Source organism: Cololabis saira, chromosome 19 (genome assembly GCF_033807715.1).
Source record: "Cololabis saira isolate AMF1-May2022 chromosome 19, fColSai1.1, whole genome shotgun sequence".
NCBI lineage: Eukaryota > Metazoa > Chordata > Actinopteri > Beloniformes > Belonidae > Cololabis > Cololabis saira.
This window is the reverse complement of record NC_084605.1, coordinates 37,032,911-37,052,660: the sequence shown is the minus strand read 5'-3', so window position 1 is coordinate 37,052,660 and position 19,750 is coordinate 37,032,911. Positions and strand designations below refer to the sequence as shown.

Genomic DNA, 19,750 nt, shown 5'->3' with positions numbered 1-19,750 from the left:
GGAAACAAACAGGATATTCATAAGATGTTGTGAAGCTCAGTAACAGACATTCAGACATTGTTTTGCACAGTAAAAGTAAATATAGCACCGTGTATACTGACACACCTCTGGGTGCAGGTGAGAAGATGCTGAACACATTTATTATCTTATTATTACTAATAAAGGACATTAAAGCCACAAAATCAAGAAAAATGAGGACTAACAGTTAACTCTTTTATTCTTTTACATTAAAGAGGTCCAGTCAGCCCCGGTGACCGTCGGGAGATTCCAGGTGACGACCAGCACAGACATCCCCGAGCCTGCCGTAGCGGTGAAAGCTGCCTCCCCGCCGGCCAACGCCACCCAGTCGGAGAGCAGCACGGAGGACCAGGAGGAGTCTGAAACCTCCCTGGGAACCTCCCTCACCATGTCTCCTCCTCACCCACATCCCAGCAGAGGCCCCGCCGGCATCCTGCAGGAGGCCGACGGCAAGAAACGGTGGACCCTGAGCCAGGAGCCGCAGCATCAGCAGCATCAGCCGGACGGGGAGGAGGATGAGAACGAGGATGAGGAGGAGGAGGAGGAGGAGGTGGGAGTGGGCGAGCGGCCCAGGGTGAGGAAGAGGAACCGGAGGAGAGCCTACAGCCTGAGCCTGATGGGGACGTCGGCCGACAGCGGGCTCTCGGTGACGGCGGCCGAGACGGACGGCAGGCTGTGGGACGGAGCGGCGGGCAGCCCGCAGTACACCAACGCCCTGCACAACCTGTGGATGATGACGTACAACCGCAACACGCCCTACCTGAGCAGCGACGACTCCGACAGCGATGACGAGGACATGCTGGAGGAGCTGCAGGAGCTCAGAGAGAAGTGAGTGGCACCTCACATGCAGTTCCAGCTCAACAAGAGCGTGATGAGGGTTTTAAAAAAGGGAAAGAAATAGGAAGCTGGGAAGAACAGTATGACATGTCTTTGGTGGAAATCTAATTCTGAAGTGCTTTGATACGTCATGTTTCAGCCCCGTACTCGAGGGAACTATTACACTTTCTAATTGACTTATATGACCACTTTTCTTACCTCTGGGTTTAGACTCTACATAAAAATGCAGCACATTGTTCAGCCAGCCTTGCTTTGCTATTTTATTTATTTTTTGGCTTCTTTAGTCAAACAAAAAGTGTGTTGATGGAGCAACATGTCAATCATCAGTGAGTTTAAGATTAAGAGATAGGATATTTGAGTTTTTTTAAACTGTAAACCATGATCAGCAATATTAAAATAATAAAAGGCTTGCAATATTTCAGTTGATTTGTAATGAATCCAGAATGTATGACATTTTAGTTTTTTTAATTGCATTACAGAAAATAAAGAACTTAATCACAATATTCTAATTTTCGGAGACAGTCCTGTAATAGTGATTTTTCACACTAAATAAAACTTTTTTTTAATTTTAAATAAATGTGATTTTTATATCAGAACAATTTTTTTTCTGTAAAAGTATCTGGTCTCACTGAAATTAAAACTTCAGAACCTATCAAACCATTCAGACTTCAGTATTAATCATCCAAATATGCTCTTTGTACTTATCTATCACTCTGCGGACCAGACCAATATTTTTACTTTTATTATTACTACGGATGTGCCTTTAGTTGAATCCAGCTTCTACATTTAGAACTTATAACTGAGTAGCTTTACGTTGCTGTGTAGGTTTATTTTACTCAAATAGATCATCTGAATACTTTGTTACTTCTTATTTAAGGATCGATTTAAACCATCAACGCAAATCACCATCCATGGAAAAAAACGACCTAATGAATCGTCTTAAAACTGTAGCAATCAGTTATTTCCACATTACCATCTCAGAACAGACTGACTGCAAATCACCGAACAAAGACAAGTGGAAAATCCTCATATTTGAGATAACGGGGGGGAATTGTAGGATATGATTGTGTGACGGAGGAAAAATCCAGCATTTAAATTGTTGCTGAACAGTTTGTTTTTATTTGTTTCATCACGAGAATTCTGATGATGTCTTTTATTTTTCGAGAATCCAAACAAACTGAGTAGAAATGTAAAAGCCAGGGATTTCCAGGGTGCTTTTCCAAGCTTTTCCAGGTTTTCCAGAAGTATGAGAGTAGTCACATTTGCTCCTTCTGTTTTCTTCAACAGGCACCTGGCGGAGGTGCAGGCCCTGCAGGCGGCTCAGAAGAGAGAGATCGAGGAGCTGTACGAGAGGATGGGCAAGGTGCCCCCCCCGGGGATCGTCTCTCCCGCTGCCATGCTGTCCAGCCGGCAGCGCCGCCTGTCCAAGGGGAGCGGCTTCCCCTCGTCTCGCAGGAACAGTCTGCAACGTGTGGACATGCTGCCCGTCCAAGGTAACGCAGGAAATACACGTCCTTCATAGATTACTGGTCAAGAGGCAGCTTTTGCTTTGACTACAGAGGTAGTGGAGCCAGTACTCGAGTTGTAAAAAAAAATCAGGGGGGATGGTGGATTTTATCATATGGGGACAGATAATGGCCCGGTTTCCCAAATCAGTTAAGTAGTTCTTAACAGCGAAAGACTTCTTTCAAACCATCTTAAGGAGCCTGTGAAAGAACTACTTAACTGTTAAGAACTACTTAACTGATCTGGGAAACCGGGCCAATTTGTGCTGATTACAAATAATATAATATATTACAAATAATAGCAGTGACCAAAACACCTGCAGAAATACTGCAGGAATGACATAGCAGCAGTTAAATGCAGCCTTCTGTAAGCTTTAAATATCCACTGGGCTTACATCAAATACATCAAAACACAACAATAAAAAACACTTTTCTGAACTTATCAATATGACTCTGTCCTTCACAGGATAAGTAACATGGATCACTGCAAAAACTCACAATCTTAACAAGAATATTTGTCTTATTTCTAGTTAAAATGTCTCATTTTAGTAAAAAAAATCTCATTATACTTAAAACAAGACTCATCACTGGAAAAAACAACATTTTTCACCTGTTTCAAGTAGATTTTCACTTAAAATAAGTAGAAAAATCTGCCAGTGGAACAAGATTTTTTTGCTTGTAATGAGAAGATAAATCTTGTTCCACTGGCAGATTTTTCTACTTATTTCAAGTGAAAATTTACCGGTACTTGAAACAGGTGAAAATTGTCAAATAAGTTATTTTTCTGGTGATGACTCTAAATGTTGAAATAGCAGTAAAAACACATTCATTGATGAAATGACATAAGGGATGGAAAGGGGGGATGGCAGTTTTACAGGGGGGGATGATTTAGACCGTTTTTATTTCAGGGGGGATGCCATCCCCCCTCATCCCCCCTCATCCCCCCTCATCCCCCCTCAACTCCGGTACTGATTACTGGTCAAGAGGCAGCGTTTGCTTTGACTACAGAGGGTGTATGTAGTCTAAACGCCCTGCACTGTGTCCCAGGTGTCATCAGGAGGAATTCCCTGGGCGGCAGCAGCAGCGACTCACAAGAGAAACCCAGCAAAGGGGTGACCTTTGCCACTGACGTGAGCAGAATGGTGAGTGGATTTTTCATTAAGACACTTTAAGCCTTCTTATGAAACACAACGAAAGTGCACTGCTCTTCATTACCTTTTTTCCCCCTCCTTCCTATCTTACTTTTCCAGTAAAAAAAAACAAACTCTCAGCCAATCACGCTGTATATCTGGACTACCTCATCTCAAGAGCGACTGCAAGCGGTCAGAACTGTCCCCGAGGAGGATGCTCTTCCCCGTCCCCCTGGCACACCCCCGGCTCCTCTTCGTCAGCCACTGGCGGTACCTCAAATGTAGAAAAACTGTCTTCGGCGGAGCTGAATCAACACAGGAACATTGGGTTTTGGGTCCTCCGTCATATCTGGTGACGTTATTGCAGCTGGAGCGCAGAGCACCAACGAGTCTGGTTCATGTTAAAAAGTGACTTTTTTTCTTTCTTTTGGCTCTACTGTAAATAAACTGTCAGACCCAACGGTTCAGACGTCACAAACACGCCACAATACTCTGCAGAACTTTTATGAAATGTTTTTTTTTTCAGCCCTGCCTGACGCAGTCGAGCGATGGTACAAAGTGCTGCAGACTTGCGGCACTTGACCATTAAATTGACCCAGAATGAAAGTAGCTGATGTTTTCCTGCTTGTCCAACTTAACAGAGTTAATCAATTTTAGTACAGAAATGTGAACCACACCGAGGCTCCATCGCTTTTATTGACCGCTAATATACATATTTCACTGCTATAGCTCTCCCTTTAACGGCTAAATTTGAATATTGTGAATATCTTTGTGTTGTGCTGCTGAATGCAGAGATCCATTATACCCGGAGTAGGGCTGTGTAATTCCCTGGGCTGTCCATGACGCTCTAGATGCACTGTACAGTTTGATTTATTCATATATGCATTATGAAAACAGTATGTTGGCGTCTGTCCTTGGTTTCTGTGGTGAATTGATGATATGACCATCATTCAGCTCAGTTCAACAGTTCAGAGAGGGAAAAAAAAGACCTGTTTTCTAAACTATTCAAAGTTTGTTTGGGGTTCTGAAGTGCATAAATCATGATCTCACGGAGAAAATATTTTTAATATTCTGTAGGTGACTTAAAATGTGGGGAAAACGTCACGTGGTCATAATCATTAGTTGTAAAAACCCACGTAGGTTTCTGACTACTGGCCTCCCCGTTGACTGTACATCTGTATATAACTCAGTGCATTTATAGACGTTTACAAGTTCCATGTAAACTACCTTTTTTTTTTTGCTACCTTAACTCTTGATGGAGCAAAAAGAAAAAGAAAATGTGTTTCTTGTTCCATAGATCAAGCACCTTGTGCACTTTAGCAAAGTCCTATTTTAGTTATCAATCATTTAACATATTTATGATTGAGCCTGTCATTTGCCCACAATGGAGGTCAAATATTGTTGCACATTTTTGAACGCAGGATTTCACATTTGATCACAGTGGTGATTGTTTCCCCACAGTGCTGACTATATTTAAGGGCGCAGAGAAATCAGTCCAAGCTGTGAACCTTTAGCCGATGCCTTACAAACTATCCACCACACACTGAATTAATGGCCTGCTCGTCTCCCTCCTGTAATATATTCAAATAAAAGTTAGAATTCAGAATATTGAATGTATAAATATAATTATATTGCTTTCTGAAGCTGCTGTCCTGCCAAGCTGAATCTGTGCCTTTCCCTTACAATGTCTTACTTTATATTTTTATTTGATTTTTGTCAGTAGAGCAGATTCTATATATTAAATTTTGACAAAAATAAATGCAATTGTAAGTATGACGGCTCCTTTGTCACGTTTGTTTCTTCACTCTTTATCTTTAACTTCCATAAACGGTAACACAGAAACACAACCTTTGAAAATATACATTAATGAGCATCCAGTACATATAATTTTATTATACAAATCAGCATAAATAGCAGATTTCACCAGAATTGATTCATACACCAATGCCATTCTCTGTTGTGGAAGGCCACTGTAGTTGAACTCATGATCAGACTGCTTTTTTTGTTGTATATACCCTCTTATTCTGTGTAAATTATGGAATCAGGGCTGGAAACTTGGGCGAGGTCTGGGCCTTTTGTTTAGCATTAAAAAAGGCCATGTTGAGGTCAGCTGATCAAACTGCACCACTGACAGGAAGCTTCATAAACATCCAAACCTGTCAGTTTTTAAGCTGACAAAAGAACTCCACAACCAGTCGCCAACAATCAAGAAGAAAGTCCAGTTGTGACAGCAGCCAGCCCAGGAGTATGAATCAGTGTCATCATCAGTCCCCTGCTGGTAAAGAGCAGCAGCACACGGTCCGTAAACGGCTGATACATCAAGCTTCAGTTGGCTCCCGTCTTCGGTCCCCGCAGTCTCGCCCGCTTGGCCTCCTCGTCAATCTCATCCATGATCCGCTCCTGAGACACTGAATAAAATGTGTAGCCATCTGATGTGGAAGCAAGTGGTTAAGGTGGAAATAAAAGGAACGATGTGCTTTACACCATAGACATAAATACGTATCCGCCCCATGGAGCTGCTGTGATACGTCAACGTCGCCGCCATATTGGATGTTCAAGACTGTAAACTAATACAAGTACATGGACTTATTTTCATAAAGCGCCTTTCTACAAAGAAATGTACATTTTACGTCTCATTTATTCATTCACACACGCACTAATATACTTGGAAACAGTTAGACACCAAATATAATATATTTAATTTTCTCAGATGGCAAAAATAAGAACTTTATTGATCCCACATAGGAGTAATTCATGTTATATCAGCTATAGAGAACAAGGTAGTGCCGAAAAACAATATATATCCCCCCTCACAAAAATAAGAATGTTATTTGTTGTCTGAAAAATGGTTCCAATATTATTTTATTGTCTGAAAAATGGTTCCAATATTATTTTATTGTCTGAAAAATGGTTCAAATATGTTATTTTGTTAAAAAATAAGAAGAATCCAAGGCACTCTTCTTCAAATATAAAAAGCCTTTATTTGAAATGGCTATCTCATGTAGAAGATGACTTTTTAAAATCTTCTACATGAAATAGCCATTTGAAATAAAGGCTTTTTATAATTGAAGAAGAGTGCCTTGGATTTTTCTTATTTTTTGATCCTTTTTCCCACCAAAGAGCACCTTCGTCACATGATTTAGATTAACCTTCTGAGCACTCTGGACCTTCTTTTTTACGTTATTTTGTTACTTGAAAAATGTTAAATATGTTTTGTTGATGAGAAAATATGTTTCTCTATTTTTCTTATTTTTGTGAGGGGGGATATATATTGTTTTTCTGCACTACCTTGTTCTCTATAGCTGATATAACATGAATTACTCCTATGTGGGATCAATAAACTTCTTATTTTTGCCATCTGAGAAAATGTAATATATTATATTTGGTGCCTAACTGTTTCCAAGTATATCAGTGCGTGTGTGAATGAATAAATGAGACGTAAAACGTACATTTCTTTGTAGAAAGGCGCTTTATGAAAATAAGTCAATTTACTTGTATTAGTTTACAGCGCAGTCTTGAACATCCAATATGGCGGCGACGTTGACGTATCACAGCAGCAGCAAGAACACTTGATTCGGCGTCTACGTATAAATGTCTATGGTTCACACGGCAAAGAAACGGTGCAAACAGTGTCAGACGCATGTCGATACCATCATTACTTTAGGAAATAACTGTGGATGTAAGACGAGACTCTATGCAAAGAAAAATCTTCTACATTAAGTTTATGATCCTCAGTTTTTTGCAAAGATATGTTTTTTGGACATTTACTGCCATTTAGAAAAGTGTATTGCATTACAGTGAAATGTCGAGCATTTTGTCCTCTTTTACAAACATAAATAGTTTTGTAGAAGCTTGTTTCAGACAGTAGGGAAGTATAATGATAACAATATAAAAAAGCCCAAATAGTGTGTATGTTGATCATATAAAAAAATTATAGGATCAAAATCACAAGTCAAAAATGCCTCCTAACATTATGAGGGACATTTGTATTTCACCAACAAGTCCATAAAGTGCATATTTTAGAACTGTGAACAATAAAGAAGATGGTAGTTTAGCCATGTGTATAGACAAATAAACTTTAGATTAATTCTGACTCATGTCCTTATGGCTTTGAGCACACACCAACACCTACAGAAATACATTGGTTGCAATAATTACAATCTTGGGTCATCACTTGCATGTGTGCAGTGAGGCACATCATCTTATTCATTTATTTTCATTTATTTATGTTTTACTGGGTGCTCAGCCTGAGCATCTTTCGAGTAAGAGAAGTGCCGTTTCATACTAAAAGAATGAGCCGCTGGTTTATTACAGAGACCTGTTTATACACTTTATTGCACTGTGCTAAAAAATATATTCTCATCTTGTGAATAAGTGATAAACCTCCTACTACAAACCTGTATTGATGAGACGAATATTGTCCCTATTTGAAACCTTCTCTACAGCATTAAAGTACTTTGTTTTTGATTTACTTATTAATTGTTGATTATCTAAGAGAAGCTGAATCTTGAACTATGAAGTGGAGCCTTTTAAATGTAACCTGGAAAAGATACATTGAAGTCTTATTTTTACCAAATCAGAATCATGTTTATTTGGTCAAGTCAGGTCAGACAAGACAGGGAATTTGACTCGGTTATTTTCGCTCACTGTACAGTAAATAGGCAATAGACAGCTCTTAACATATATACAATTTTTTTATAAGTGAAAGGTGCAGCAGTATGAGGTAGACATGGTCATTGAAAGGTGCATTGTTACAGAATATGATTGTGGTTATTATTATTATTGCAAATTGGTTCTCCGGCCTCTAGATGACAGGACGCTGGTCAATTTACACACACGCGTGTATATATATATATATATATATATATATATATATATATATATATACATACATACATACACACACACGTGTGTGTCTAATATATATATATATATATATATATATATATATATATATATATATATATATATATATATATATATATATATATGTGTGTGTGTGTGTGTGTGTGTGTCTATATATATATATATATATATATATATATATATATATACACATACACGCACGCACTCACATGTGTGTGTGTGTGTGTGTGTGTGTGTGTGTGTATACTGCTTTGCAATAACGTGGAGATAAATAGATAGATAGAGATAGATAGACCAATTGCAAAACATTAAAATCCGATACTTACCATTGTTTTTCATTGTATTCTGCTTGTTCTTTTCTTTTTGGTAATTTCAAAATAAAAGCAATGATTCACAAACTTGTATTTATATACATCTTTTAGTTTGTATAAAATACTTTTTCTACGAATTTGCAACTTTATATTCTCAACATTAAGCATCACATGCAAGGTTTTACATAAAGCTCACTAGTTAAATAACCTGCATGCTAACTCTCCAGCTCCTTCAAACTAACCTCCGCAGCTGCAACAGCTCATAAACGGGTGGATTTGTGTTTAACACGTCAATAACATTGACATACATAAATATTAATTCTGAACATACGCAAACACGGAGTGTAAAGATGAATATTTGGTGATTATCAGCCCAGCAGCAGCAGCTAGGCTATGTTACGTGGTTCACCTTGCCCAACAAGGATACAGATGCCCAGCACCAGCGCGCCGATGGCCAGCCCCGTCACCACGTTACGAGTCCGCAGCTTCGCCGTCTTCTTCTTCCACTGTGCGAGCTCCACCTGTCTGATGAAGTACGCCTGTTCCCGGGACAGCTCTTCCTTCGCGGGGTCTATCCTGGTGGCGAAGGGAGCATCAGTCTTCGGAGGAGTCTTGTCGTCGGCCATGTCTGAACTCGAGTAGCATGACAGCCGGTGTCGCGCTGCTGCACTTAGTGCTAATCTCCACCCCATCCGGATGAGGCTGATACCATAGACATACGTAGACGCCGCCATATTGGATGTGGCAAGACTTATTTTCATAAAGCGCCTTTCTAGAAAGAAATTTACGTTTTACGTCTCATTTATTCATTCACACGCGCACTAATATACTTGGGAAACAGTTAGGCACCAAATATAATATATAAAATTTTCTCAGATGGCAAAAATAAGAACTTTATTGATCCCACATAGGAGTAATTCATGAGAACAAGGTAGTGTCGAAAAACAATATATATCCCCCGTCACAAAAATATGAAAAATAGCGAAAAATAGATCAACAAAACAAATTTAAAAATTTTCAAATAACAAAATAACATATTTGAACCATTTTTCAGACAATAAAATACAATTTTAACCATTTTTCAGACAATAAAATAATTGAAAGAAATCAATGTTATTTTGTTACTTGAAAAATTAAAAATGTTTTGTTGATGAGAAAATATGTTGCTCTATTTTTCTTATTTTTGTGAGGGGGGATATATATTGTTTTTCGGCACTACCTTGTAAGTTCTTATTTTTGCCATCTGAGAAAATTAAATATATTATATTTGGTGCCTAACTGTTTCCCAAGTATATTAGTGCGTGTGTGAATGAATAAATGAGACGTAAAACGTACATTTCTTTGTAGAAAGGCGCTTTATGAAAATAAGTCCATTAGTTTACAGCGCAGTCTTGCCACATCCAATATGGCGGCGACGTTGACGTATCCCAGCAGCTTCATGGGAGGATACGTATTTATGTCTATGGGGAGCCCATCCACATGTTGTCAGATCTGCGCCGGTTCAAAGCCCTGTGCAGCAGTCAAATAAATCCCAGTTGAATCTTTAGGTTCCGCTGGAATTGTCCGGGGTTGGTTGATTGAAACCGCATTCACAGCGCCCTCTTTTGGGAGATATAAATATCGGAGGTCCATCGATCTATCAATCTTCAATTCTCCGTCAATTTTTGACAAACCGACTATATTACACGTTCATTTTATTTATTTATTATTAATCAAATTGAGTTGTCTCTTCCCTTTTGTCCAGGGAAAGTTAACGTTAATATTATTTGCCGGAACGAGATGGCAAAAAGATTAATTCGTTCTACACGACAACCAGATGATTTGAGGTTTCAACACGTTTCTGCTGACCTCCTCAATGATTTTCTTGTCAATTTAAACAAAAAGAACAAAGAAAACCTTAACAGTTTACCGAACTGCCCCGGAGTCTTCAAACAGAAAAGACTCGTCGGTAAGTGAGATCAGAAAGTTTAATCACTTTGTTTTAACAGACCCCTGTAGACTGTACGTCTCTCAAAATTGCATTAAAAAAATACTTATGCTAAAATCTGCTTCTCTTCTTTTTTTTTTCCTTTTACACATAAAATATGTGTCAAACTTGAAATGACCGTTATAGTAGTTACGAATTAAGAAAAATAAAATGGGATTAATATTTGTCAACGTGTTTGCTGCTGAGCAGGAGTTTCTTTATCACCTGCAGGTGTAATAATGAGCCATTTAGGCCAGAGCTCATTTCCCCTGGATCTGCCCTTTAACTACAGGACTGTCTCAGAAACTAGAATATTGTGATAAAGTTCTTTATTTTCTGTAATGCAATTTAAAAAAAAAAAAAAAAAAACTAAAATGTCATACATTCTGGATTCATTACAAATCAACTGAAATATTGCAAGCCTTTTATTATTTTACTATTGCTGATCATGGCTTACAGCTTAAGAAAACTCAAATATCCTATCTCAATAAATTAGAATATTCTGGGAATCTACCAGCAATAATCAGCAATATTAAAATAATAAAAGGCTTGCAATATTTCAGTTGATTTGTAATGAATCCAGAATGTATGACATTTTAGTTTTTTTAATTGCATTACAGAAATTAAAGAACTTTATCACAATATTCAAATTTTCTGAGACAGTCCTGTATGTCCTGTGAAGCACATGAATAACCTCAGTTTTAACTGGAGTTTTGTGATGTGCTCTTCAGCTGTCATCCTGTGTTTATTTTGTTTCTTAGAATGCATCCTCCATATCTCTCAGGAGCTGGAACTCGACCCACTGGTTGGTTATCACGCCATCGAATTGCTACAAAGGTCTAAAGCAGCAGCACATTCTGCTTTCCCAGTCTCATCCTACATGTTATGGGTGTAACCAAAGCTTTTCTATCTCTCCTAGATTCATGGTCAAACACCTTTCGGATATGCTCACCACACCCACACCTCCGGGGGCGACTGCTGCAGAGCCCAGGAGTTACGAGGATGCTATTATAGACCAACTCAAAGATCAGTTCCCTCTCATCCTCTTCTCCTGTGTGCAGCTTGCAAACAAGCTGTCTTTGCACCATCATGTAAGTTCTGCCATGTCAGTAGTCGATAGCTGCCGCTACCGTGGGATTTTAAAGTGATAACATCCTTTAATTACTTTTTTATTCTAGATGATTCGCCTCGATATTGCAGTAAACTTCCTGCATTCAGTCGGCCTGGGTGTTTCCAAAAAGGCCATCCTGGAGTCAGAACTGATGGTGTTGAAAGGCCTTGAGTTCAGGCTGAGTGTCCCTAACCCACAGACCTACGTGGAAACGCTTCTGGAGGTCCTGGGTGAGATGTTTCATAAACACAATAACTTATTTCAAATTGGAGCTACAAATCAAAACAGCTTTGTATACAGAACTGTCTCAGAAAATTAGAATATTGTGATCAAGTTCTTTATTTTCTGTAATGCAATTTAAAAAAACAAAAATGTCACACATTCTGGATTCATTACAAATCAACTGAAATATTGCAAGCCTTTTATTATTTTAATATTGCTGATTATGGCTTACAGTTTAAGATTAAGATTCCCAGAATATTCTAATTTTTTGAGATAGGATATTTGAGTTTTCTTAAACTGTAAGCCATGATCAGCAATATTAAAATAATAAAAGGCTTGCAATATTTCAGTTGATTTGTAATGAATCCAGAATGTATGACATTTTTGTTTTTGTAATTGCATTACAGAAAATCACAATATTCAAATTTTCTGAGACAGTCCTGTATGTGATTGTATTTATTTACCAAAAGTAGTGACTTTTAATATGTTAACCAACCTTCTGTAGGACACAACGAGCCATCCATCCGTGCAGAGCGTCTTCATCCCTTGTGCCACCATGTTCTCCGGTTCGTCACCCTGCAGAAGGACGTCGTCTACGACACCTTGTTAAGAGTTACCACTCGGTGTGCGAGTCCGTCCAGGGAGCAGAGGTAGGACACATGCTCTGCAGCTGACTGGCACAGTAAGGCCCAATCCCAATACACCCCCTACTTTCTACCACTAGCCCTCCCTCACTACCACTACCCCTAAAAAAGAAGGGACAGATTTTAGGGCACTTGAAATCTTCCCAGGTCTGTCCCAATACTCCCACTACTCCTACTTTCAGCACCACCCCTAAAATCAGGAATCTGAGAGCCAAAAGCTGTTTTAATTTCAGCTGTAGCGCTGTTAATATGCCACTTTATTAAGTCTCTCTGTGGAGAATTACCGCTGGCTGAAATAAATCATTTAGGAAGATAAATGTTGGTTTAATAGATGACATCTAACTAATAATAATATATAACTTGCACTATTTATTTTCAGCCCTTTATCAAAGTTAATCTAAATTTCACAGCCCAGTGTGCTTCTCATTGGACAGTTCACACGAACACTCACGTCGCTTCTTAATAGATTTAATAAGTCATTTTATACATTTAAATTTCAGAAATATTACTTCACAATTAATCCTGATATTTACTCTTGATTGAAAGGCATAGAGGAAAAGGTGCAAGCACAGAAATGACTATATTGCCACTAGATCTTACATTGATTATGTGGTTAGATAAATGGTGTGCTGTGACTAGGGATGGGCGGTATGGACTAAAAAATGTATCACGATAATAATTTCTGGCATTTATCCTGATAACGATAAAAATGACGATAAAAAAAATACCAATTCAACTCCACCTTTGTAACTATAAATCTATCACCACATTCAGTCTTTGGAGCCCCCAAAACACTGCTCTAAAAGATACTAAATGCTACTAAACTACACCAATTAAATTGAATTAATAAAAACCAATTAAATGAGTACACCTGTACTGCAAAACTGTAATGACTCAGATGAAACAAGTTTGAAATGTAAGAACAGATTCAACATTTATTCAAACTGTATGGCTTAAACAGTGGGATAACAGTGCAAACAGCAAAAGTACCTTGTCCTTCAAGTTTTCTTAGCTTATAAAATCACAAAGTAGAAAAAAATACAACCTGATAAATAAAGAAACAGGACAAATAAATAAAAGTTCACTGAAAATAAAATCCTATCAGTGATGACCTCTTCTAATATAAATAAAATTTGCAAATTAACCTGTGGTTGGAACATGCCACAAGTTAGATACTATTGCAATTTTTTTTCGTAATAGTCAAACGTTATATCAAAATGTAACAACCATTTCCTTCTGTTTTTGCAGACTCTGCATATAATAGATGATGTTTGCTCCTCGTCTCTCTCTTTTTAAATCCAAACCAGTTCCAGATAACGGAGCTGGAGCCTCGTTTAACAACGAGCTCTTCGCTCTCAGATCCGCCTCCCGCCCTGTTTGTTACACAAAAACATCATCAACAGGGAATTTATCGTTTTTACCGCGAGATGACAAATTCTTACCGTGGGGAATTCTTTTGACGGTTTATCGTGAACCGTAAAATATCGCCCATTCCTAGCTGTGACCTTTATCGTCATGGAGCTGGGAGACAGCCTGTCCTCATCTTTGCATCTCCTCTCTCACTCACACACAAAGCATCCTGCAGGAATTTACATGGGGCTGTTGTCTCATTACTACAGAAAACCTGTAACAAGTGTAGGAATGTTGCTGCTTTCACCTGAACCTTACATGGCATTCATTACAATGAGGGGTTATGGGAGTGTTTAACATGAACGTCCTTCTACAACAGTGGTTCCCAACCTTTTTTCCCTGTTCCCCCTACTTGTGTCTAAGACCAGCCGGGCCCCCCGACCCGTACGTACTAGCACCAAAATAGTCTTTAATTGAAAAAATTTACATTAATTATGTTTTTGTGATACATTTCTCTTTGGTTTACTCTGTATACATATGACTTTGTTTTTCTCACCTTCATTTTGTGTCACCAATGTATAAAATACGCACAGAAAATAATTGCAAGGACATAAAATAATTACTGAAAAATGTCTCTTTTAAAGGAGCTTGAGGCAGGATTGAGGCAGGATTTATGAAAAAAATTCGTATACGTTTTAAGTTTTCTAGTAATAATGTCAGATGAAGAGTTCCAAACCAAAAAGAATGATCCTCTAGTGCAGCCTTTCTCAACCTTTTTTCAGTCATGACACCTTTCAAAAGTGAATAAAATCTCACAAGACCCCAGAGTAAAATATAATTAAAAACCACACTGCATCGCTGTAAATGCATATGACGCGCACGTATGGTGCGCGTCGCCGCGTACCCTACGGCGTAGGCTCTGCGTCTGCTCTGCGACGTATATGCGCCTAATGGTTGTCAAAATACAGTATCTTATTTATTTATTTATTCATTCATTCATTCATAGGCAAAAATAATGTATTTATGTATGCATTCATATATTTATATATGAAATGTCAGAATAGGTAATTTTTTGATGACACCCCTAAAGCAGTCAGAGGACACCCCAGGGTGCCGCGACACCCCTGTTGAGAAAGGCTGCTCTAGTGTATCTCTCCGTTGCCTTGAACAGGCTGTGTGCTGCAAAATGTGCTGCAATTCTGGGGCGGAATTTCCCGCGCTGGGCTGCGGATGTTACGTCACATGACGCTGCATGCACGTTCTCCCCGTTCTCCCGTGCCGGCTTCACTGTTGGCTGCAGTACCCCCAACGGCCGTCGTGGTGAAGGGTGGCGCTAGAGAGTCTCATTTCTTAAAAGGAGCCTCAAGCTCCTTTTAATGTGAGAGCAACATTTTTCCTTTAACAACCTGTCGGAGTAGTAGCATGATTAAATGTTGAATAATTATATAATAATAATTTATTACGTTTTTATCCTGCTAAATCACTTAGAAATATACTTTGGTCATTTTAAAATACTACGTGGATTTATACAGACTTGGATTACAGTATTCCATTAGGTGTGTTATTATGATTTTTTATTTATTTAACATGCGCAAATATAATTTTTACAACTGCATATCCTCAAAGCAGACAAAGTTACGCGCCCCCCCCAGAAATCTCAGGGGGGCCCGGACCCCAGGTTGGGAGACACTGATCTACAACATAGTCACTTTATCAGTTATTGTCATGAAGACGTTGCTTTTGCCCGTTGTAATGCTTAATTTGCGATCACTGAAAACCAGAGAGAAGTTTGTGACCGTGACGGAAGACTGCATGCTTCTTGGTGTGGCAGTCATTGCCGTGGCGAGCTTCATCCAGTACGTCACAAAATGGGAACAGGTGAAACATTTGTGGTTTTTATGAACATGGCTTCAAATTTCCTTTTGGAAAATACATCTTATCTTATCTTTTCTTAATTTAAATGAGTGTTTTTCTCGTTGTTCTACATGAACAATACAGACCATTTGACGTTCTTTCTTTTATTCCACTGCAGGTAATCGGTGAACTGAGTCACATGACAGGAATCTCAAGGAAGAGCATCAGTGATTTTGCTCATGTCACATTAGTGCACATTGTTGGTGAAAGTTCTCCTGCAGAAAACACTTGAATTTTGATCACTTATCTTCTGAACACAGATCTCAGTTTTTCTGCACCATGCACCAGAACTGAACAGTGTACCATTCGGTACATACTGTGTTCCAAAGGTAATGTTAATATTAATGGTACACAGAGAAACTACAGCACAACATTTATGCATTTATTAATAATTATCAGTTTGCTTCAGCCTATGCCTTTTCAGTCTTTGTTAAACACATGATTATTGGTTTTGTGTGAAACGTTAATGCTGTGCACAATGTTTTTTGGTGTTGTGTTGTTTTTGTGTTGTGTTGTTATGACTGAATAAACTTTATTCATTCAAACTTTATTCATTAATTTATTCATTCAAATTTCCTGCACATTTCAGTCGAGGTTTATACATTAACACTGGACAACTACATCTTGATGAACTGTTACCTGTGCCACATTAATCAAACCTCAAAACAAAACCATTTTTTTGTGGTAGTCATGTTTTATGTTTTCCATAATCAACATGTAGGCAAGGCAAATGTATTTATATAGCACAATTCAACACAAGGTAATTCAAAGTGCTTTACATTGACATTAAAAGCGGCAAGACATAATTAGACAGTAAATAATTAGACTATAAATAACAAATAAGATTGAATAAGATGATAAGAAAAGAAGTAAAATAATAAAAAGCACAAGCTGTTAAAAATAAGGGCAGTAGAATACAGCAGGTAAGTTTAAGTTTGTAATGTAAATGTAAATGTAAAAATGTAAAAACATTGTTTTGAGTTGAGGATCAAATGTGCAACTCCTCCTTTCTCCGCTTCTTTCTTTGACTCTGCTCTTTAGTTACAGACGCCATGTGTACTTGTGTAAACAGAAATGTCTAACAAAACGTAATAAATAAATGACTCAACAAAAGCATCTTAAGGTGATCTGGTGTCTGAGTCTTGTATCTGCAGTGTGCAACACATACTGTATGTGAAATACAAAGGTCGTAAACTGGTCCTCTGATTACTGTCAGTCTGTACGGGGGTGCTGTGGGCAGACCACTAGTTTTGTACATAGATTTTTTTTCTCTCACAAACATTTGTGTCCAGTGTTTTTCATCTCTGGATACAACTCAGACATGACCCTGTAAAGGAGGATGTAGTATGCCGCTCCTAAATACACAATCCCACTGTAATCCACTATCTTCACGGAGGATTAATTTATCCGTTTGCTGACCTGACTGGAATTTGGTCTTGATCTACAGGACTGTCTCAGAAAATTAGAATATTGTGATTTTCTGTAATGCAATTAAAAAAACAAAAATGTCATACATTCTGGGTTCATTACAAATCAACTGAAATATTGCAAGCCTTTTATTATTTTAATATTGATGATTATGGCTTACAGTTTAAGATTAAGATTCCCATGTAATATTCTAATTTTTTGAGATAGGATATTTGAGTTTTCTTAAGCTGTAAGCCATGATCAGCAATATTAAAATAATAAAAGGCTTGCAATATTTCAGTTGATTTGTAATGAATCCAGAATGTATGACATTTTTGCATTACAGAAAATAAAGGACTTTATCACAATATTCAAATTTTCTGAGACAGTCCTGTACTACTTTAAGTAAGTAAATGATGAGACCGGTGCTGAGACAGCAGCGTGGCAGCAGCAGGGCGGCTATGGAAGCACCAGAACGGTGACAGACCCTAGTGTGAAAAACTGTCATGTGGAAACTCATCTGGTAATTTACTGCAGAAGCGAACTGAGTGCACAGTGTGCCTTAGAAAGATTTGGTAAGCTCTGTGTAAATTCGGCCCACTTTAACTTCTATGAAGCAAAGGCATGCAGACGATCACAAAAGCCTGAAGATGCCTTTTTTTTAGATGTACAGTTCATTGTTTTGTTATCCAGAGATAACAGAGCAGAATTCTGCAGTCTGGAAACTGCAGATATTAAGGTAGGTTTGTTGGCTTATAGCCCCAAATGTTGGTCACTGCTCAGCTTCATCAGCCAAAAGCTGCTGGGATAAAGAGTAATTGTGTTTGTAAGTGATCCATAACCCAAAGACATTCAGCCATGTCTGTCTGGCTGCACTGAAATCAAATTAGTTGTTGTCAAGGTACCACCTGCTTATGCTGAAGCCTTCTACTGATGCTATGTGCCTTTATGTTTCAAGTTATGGCAACAAAATGAGTTTCATTATATTAAATTTAAAAAAAAGTCATTATATTCAGATATTGTGAGAATTGCTGTTAGAGTCACTGTAAGCCCTTACATTTACAGTATAGGCTACAATTACATTTTTTACAACCTCCAGGTAAAGTTAGGGTTTTTGGGTGCTTAGCTTCAAATTCAGATCTTTTTTTGGGTGAACATCCTACAGGGTAACCTAAAATTTGGTACCAAAAAGCCAATTATTGAAAAACCTTTTATCTCATGATGACCTGTCTTTGGGCCAGCAGACAGCGTCTTTGTTGTAGTCTGTAGTCAACAAATCCCCTGATGTATGCAGTATGTGAAAGGACTGGTTTCTTCCTGAAAATCATCCTCCCCCTTGGTGACATCACCTTTGGGAGATGCTGGAGCTCAGTGATGAGGTTTAACATGGGTCTACCTACGACGAAAAGCCATGACGGGGCAATGTTTGCATCAGGCGTGGAACGGGATTGCATGCATCATTGCTTTTAGGTACCGTGGAGGGAAGGAAAGAGGATGCTCCAGGTGGAACAGCTCAACCGGCGCTCCGTCTTTGAAAAGACAATCAAATCACTCCCGCTATACAGTATGTGCCAGCCCAGGAAATGTGTGAATTGTCATCTGCATCCTCTGCTTCAGATTGCCTGGGCAGCATATCAAAGGTGGGGAGATGGAGGACAGCAGCGGTTCCTCCCAGGAAGTTGTCCAGATTCTCAGCAGTGGAGGCAAGTTTAGGGATTATGACCTCCCTGTGTTTGCCCCGGAAAGTGTTTCATCTTCTACTTGCTCCTCAGAATGTCTTGACTGAGCTTTGTTTGCTTCCCTTTGGGTATATCCATTTAATACCCCCTCATCCCCCCCCACGTGTTCAGACCTGCACTTGATGGAATACTGCCCACGATGTTCTTTATTTTCTGTAATACAATTAAAAAAACTAAAATGTCATACATTCTGGATTCATTACAAATCAACTGAAATATTGCAAGCCTTTTATTATTTTAATATTGCTGATTATGTCTTACAGTTTAAGATTAAGATTCCCAGAATATTCTAATTTTTTGAGATAGGATATTTGAGTTTTCTTAAGCCATGATCAGCAATATTAAAATAATAAAAGGCTTGCAATATTTCAGTTGATTTGTAATGATCCAGAATGTATGACATTTTTGTTTTTGTAATTGCATTACAGAAAATCACAATATTCAAATTTTCTGAGACAGTCCTGTATATTGGAAAAATGGGGAGTAGAAAAGCTGCGTTTCAAAAGAAATAAAACACAACGGCTTGCAGTAAAAACTCTGTAGATCTAAAAACTGTAAACATGAGAGCTAAAGAAAAAAATGATGTAAAAAAAAACCAACAACCCAACAATATATGGATGACAAAAGAGAATGAAACTGGGCAGTTGTAATCTACTATGACCTTCAGCAGAAAATACCCCCCACCCCAAAAACACATACATCTGGATGCCAGGGGGGGTTGTCTCTGCGG

At 38.4% G+C, this 19,750-nt stretch overlaps 3 protein-coding genes across 3 annotated transcripts in view; 2 read left to right on the top strand and 1 right to left on the bottom strand.

Moving 5' to 3' along the window:
• wnk4a (WNK lysine deficient protein kinase 4a) overlaps positions 1 to 5,249 on the top strand; it is a 58,610-nt gene extending 53,361 nt beyond the window's left edge. The window contains exons 18-21 of the mRNA XM_061707663.1: positions 234 to 846; positions 2,143 to 2,348; positions 3,408 to 3,502; positions 3,611 to 5,249. Coding sequence (XP_061563647.1) covers positions 234 to 846; positions 2,143 to 2,348; positions 3,408 to 3,502; positions 3,611 to 3,613 — 917 coding nt within the window. The 3' untranslated portion in view covers positions 3,614 to 5,249. The remainder of the gene's footprint in view (positions 1 to 233; positions 847 to 2,142; positions 2,349 to 3,407; positions 3,503 to 3,610) is intronic.
• A 108-nt stretch (positions 5,250 to 5,357) lies between these two features.
• On the bottom strand, positions 5,358 to 9,326 carry LOC133418814 (cytochrome c oxidase assembly factor 3 homolog, mitochondrial). Its single transcript, XM_061707664.1, has 2 exons — positions 9,095 to 9,326; positions 5,358 to 5,919 (listed from the first exon to the last, which is right to left on the bottom strand). Exons 1-2 carry the CDS (start codon positions 9,291 to 9,293, stop codon positions 5,816 to 5,818), a joined length of 303 nt encoding a protein of 100 aa, XP_061563648.1. The 5' UTR covers positions 9,294 to 9,326; the 3' UTR covers positions 5,358 to 5,815.
• Positions 9,327 to 10,446: 1,120 nt separating this feature from the next.
• On the top strand, positions 10,447 to 16,153 carry cntd1 (cyclin N-terminal domain containing 1). Its single transcript, XM_061708661.1, has 7 exons — positions 10,447 to 10,615; positions 11,395 to 11,470; positions 11,553 to 11,724; positions 11,812 to 11,974; positions 12,472 to 12,616; positions 15,742 to 15,838; positions 15,993 to 16,153. Exons 1-7 carry the CDS (start codon positions 10,447 to 10,449, stop codon positions 16,104 to 16,106), a joined length of 936 nt encoding a protein of 311 aa, XP_061564645.1. The 3' UTR covers positions 16,107 to 16,153.
• Positions 16,154 to 19,750: the final 3,597 nt, after the last annotated feature.

What these genes read in the sequence shown, in the direction of transcription:
- LOC133418814 (XM_061707664.1), bottom strand. Translation starts at nt 9,293, where the DNA reads ATGGCCGACGACAAGACTCCTCCGAAGACTGATGCTCCCTTCGCCACC. An exon ending in CGCGCTGGTGCTGGGCATCT is followed by an intron (nt 5,920 to 9,094) that starts GTATCCTTGTTG and finishes CTTCCACATCAG; the next exon opens with ATGGCTACACATTTTATTCA.
- cntd1 (XM_061708661.1), top strand. Translation starts at nt 10,447, where the DNA reads ATGGCAAAAAGATTAATTCGTTCTACACGACAACCAGATGATTTGAGG. An exon ending in GCCATCGAATTGCTACAAAG is followed by an intron (nt 11,471 to 11,552) that starts GTCTAAAGCAGC and finishes TATCTCTCCTAG; the next exon opens with ATTCATGGTCAAACACCTTT. An exon ending in AGCTGTCTTTGCACCATCAT is followed by an intron (nt 11,725 to 11,811) that starts GTAAGTTCTGCC and finishes TTTTTATTCTAG; the next exon opens with ATGATTCGCCTCGATATTGC.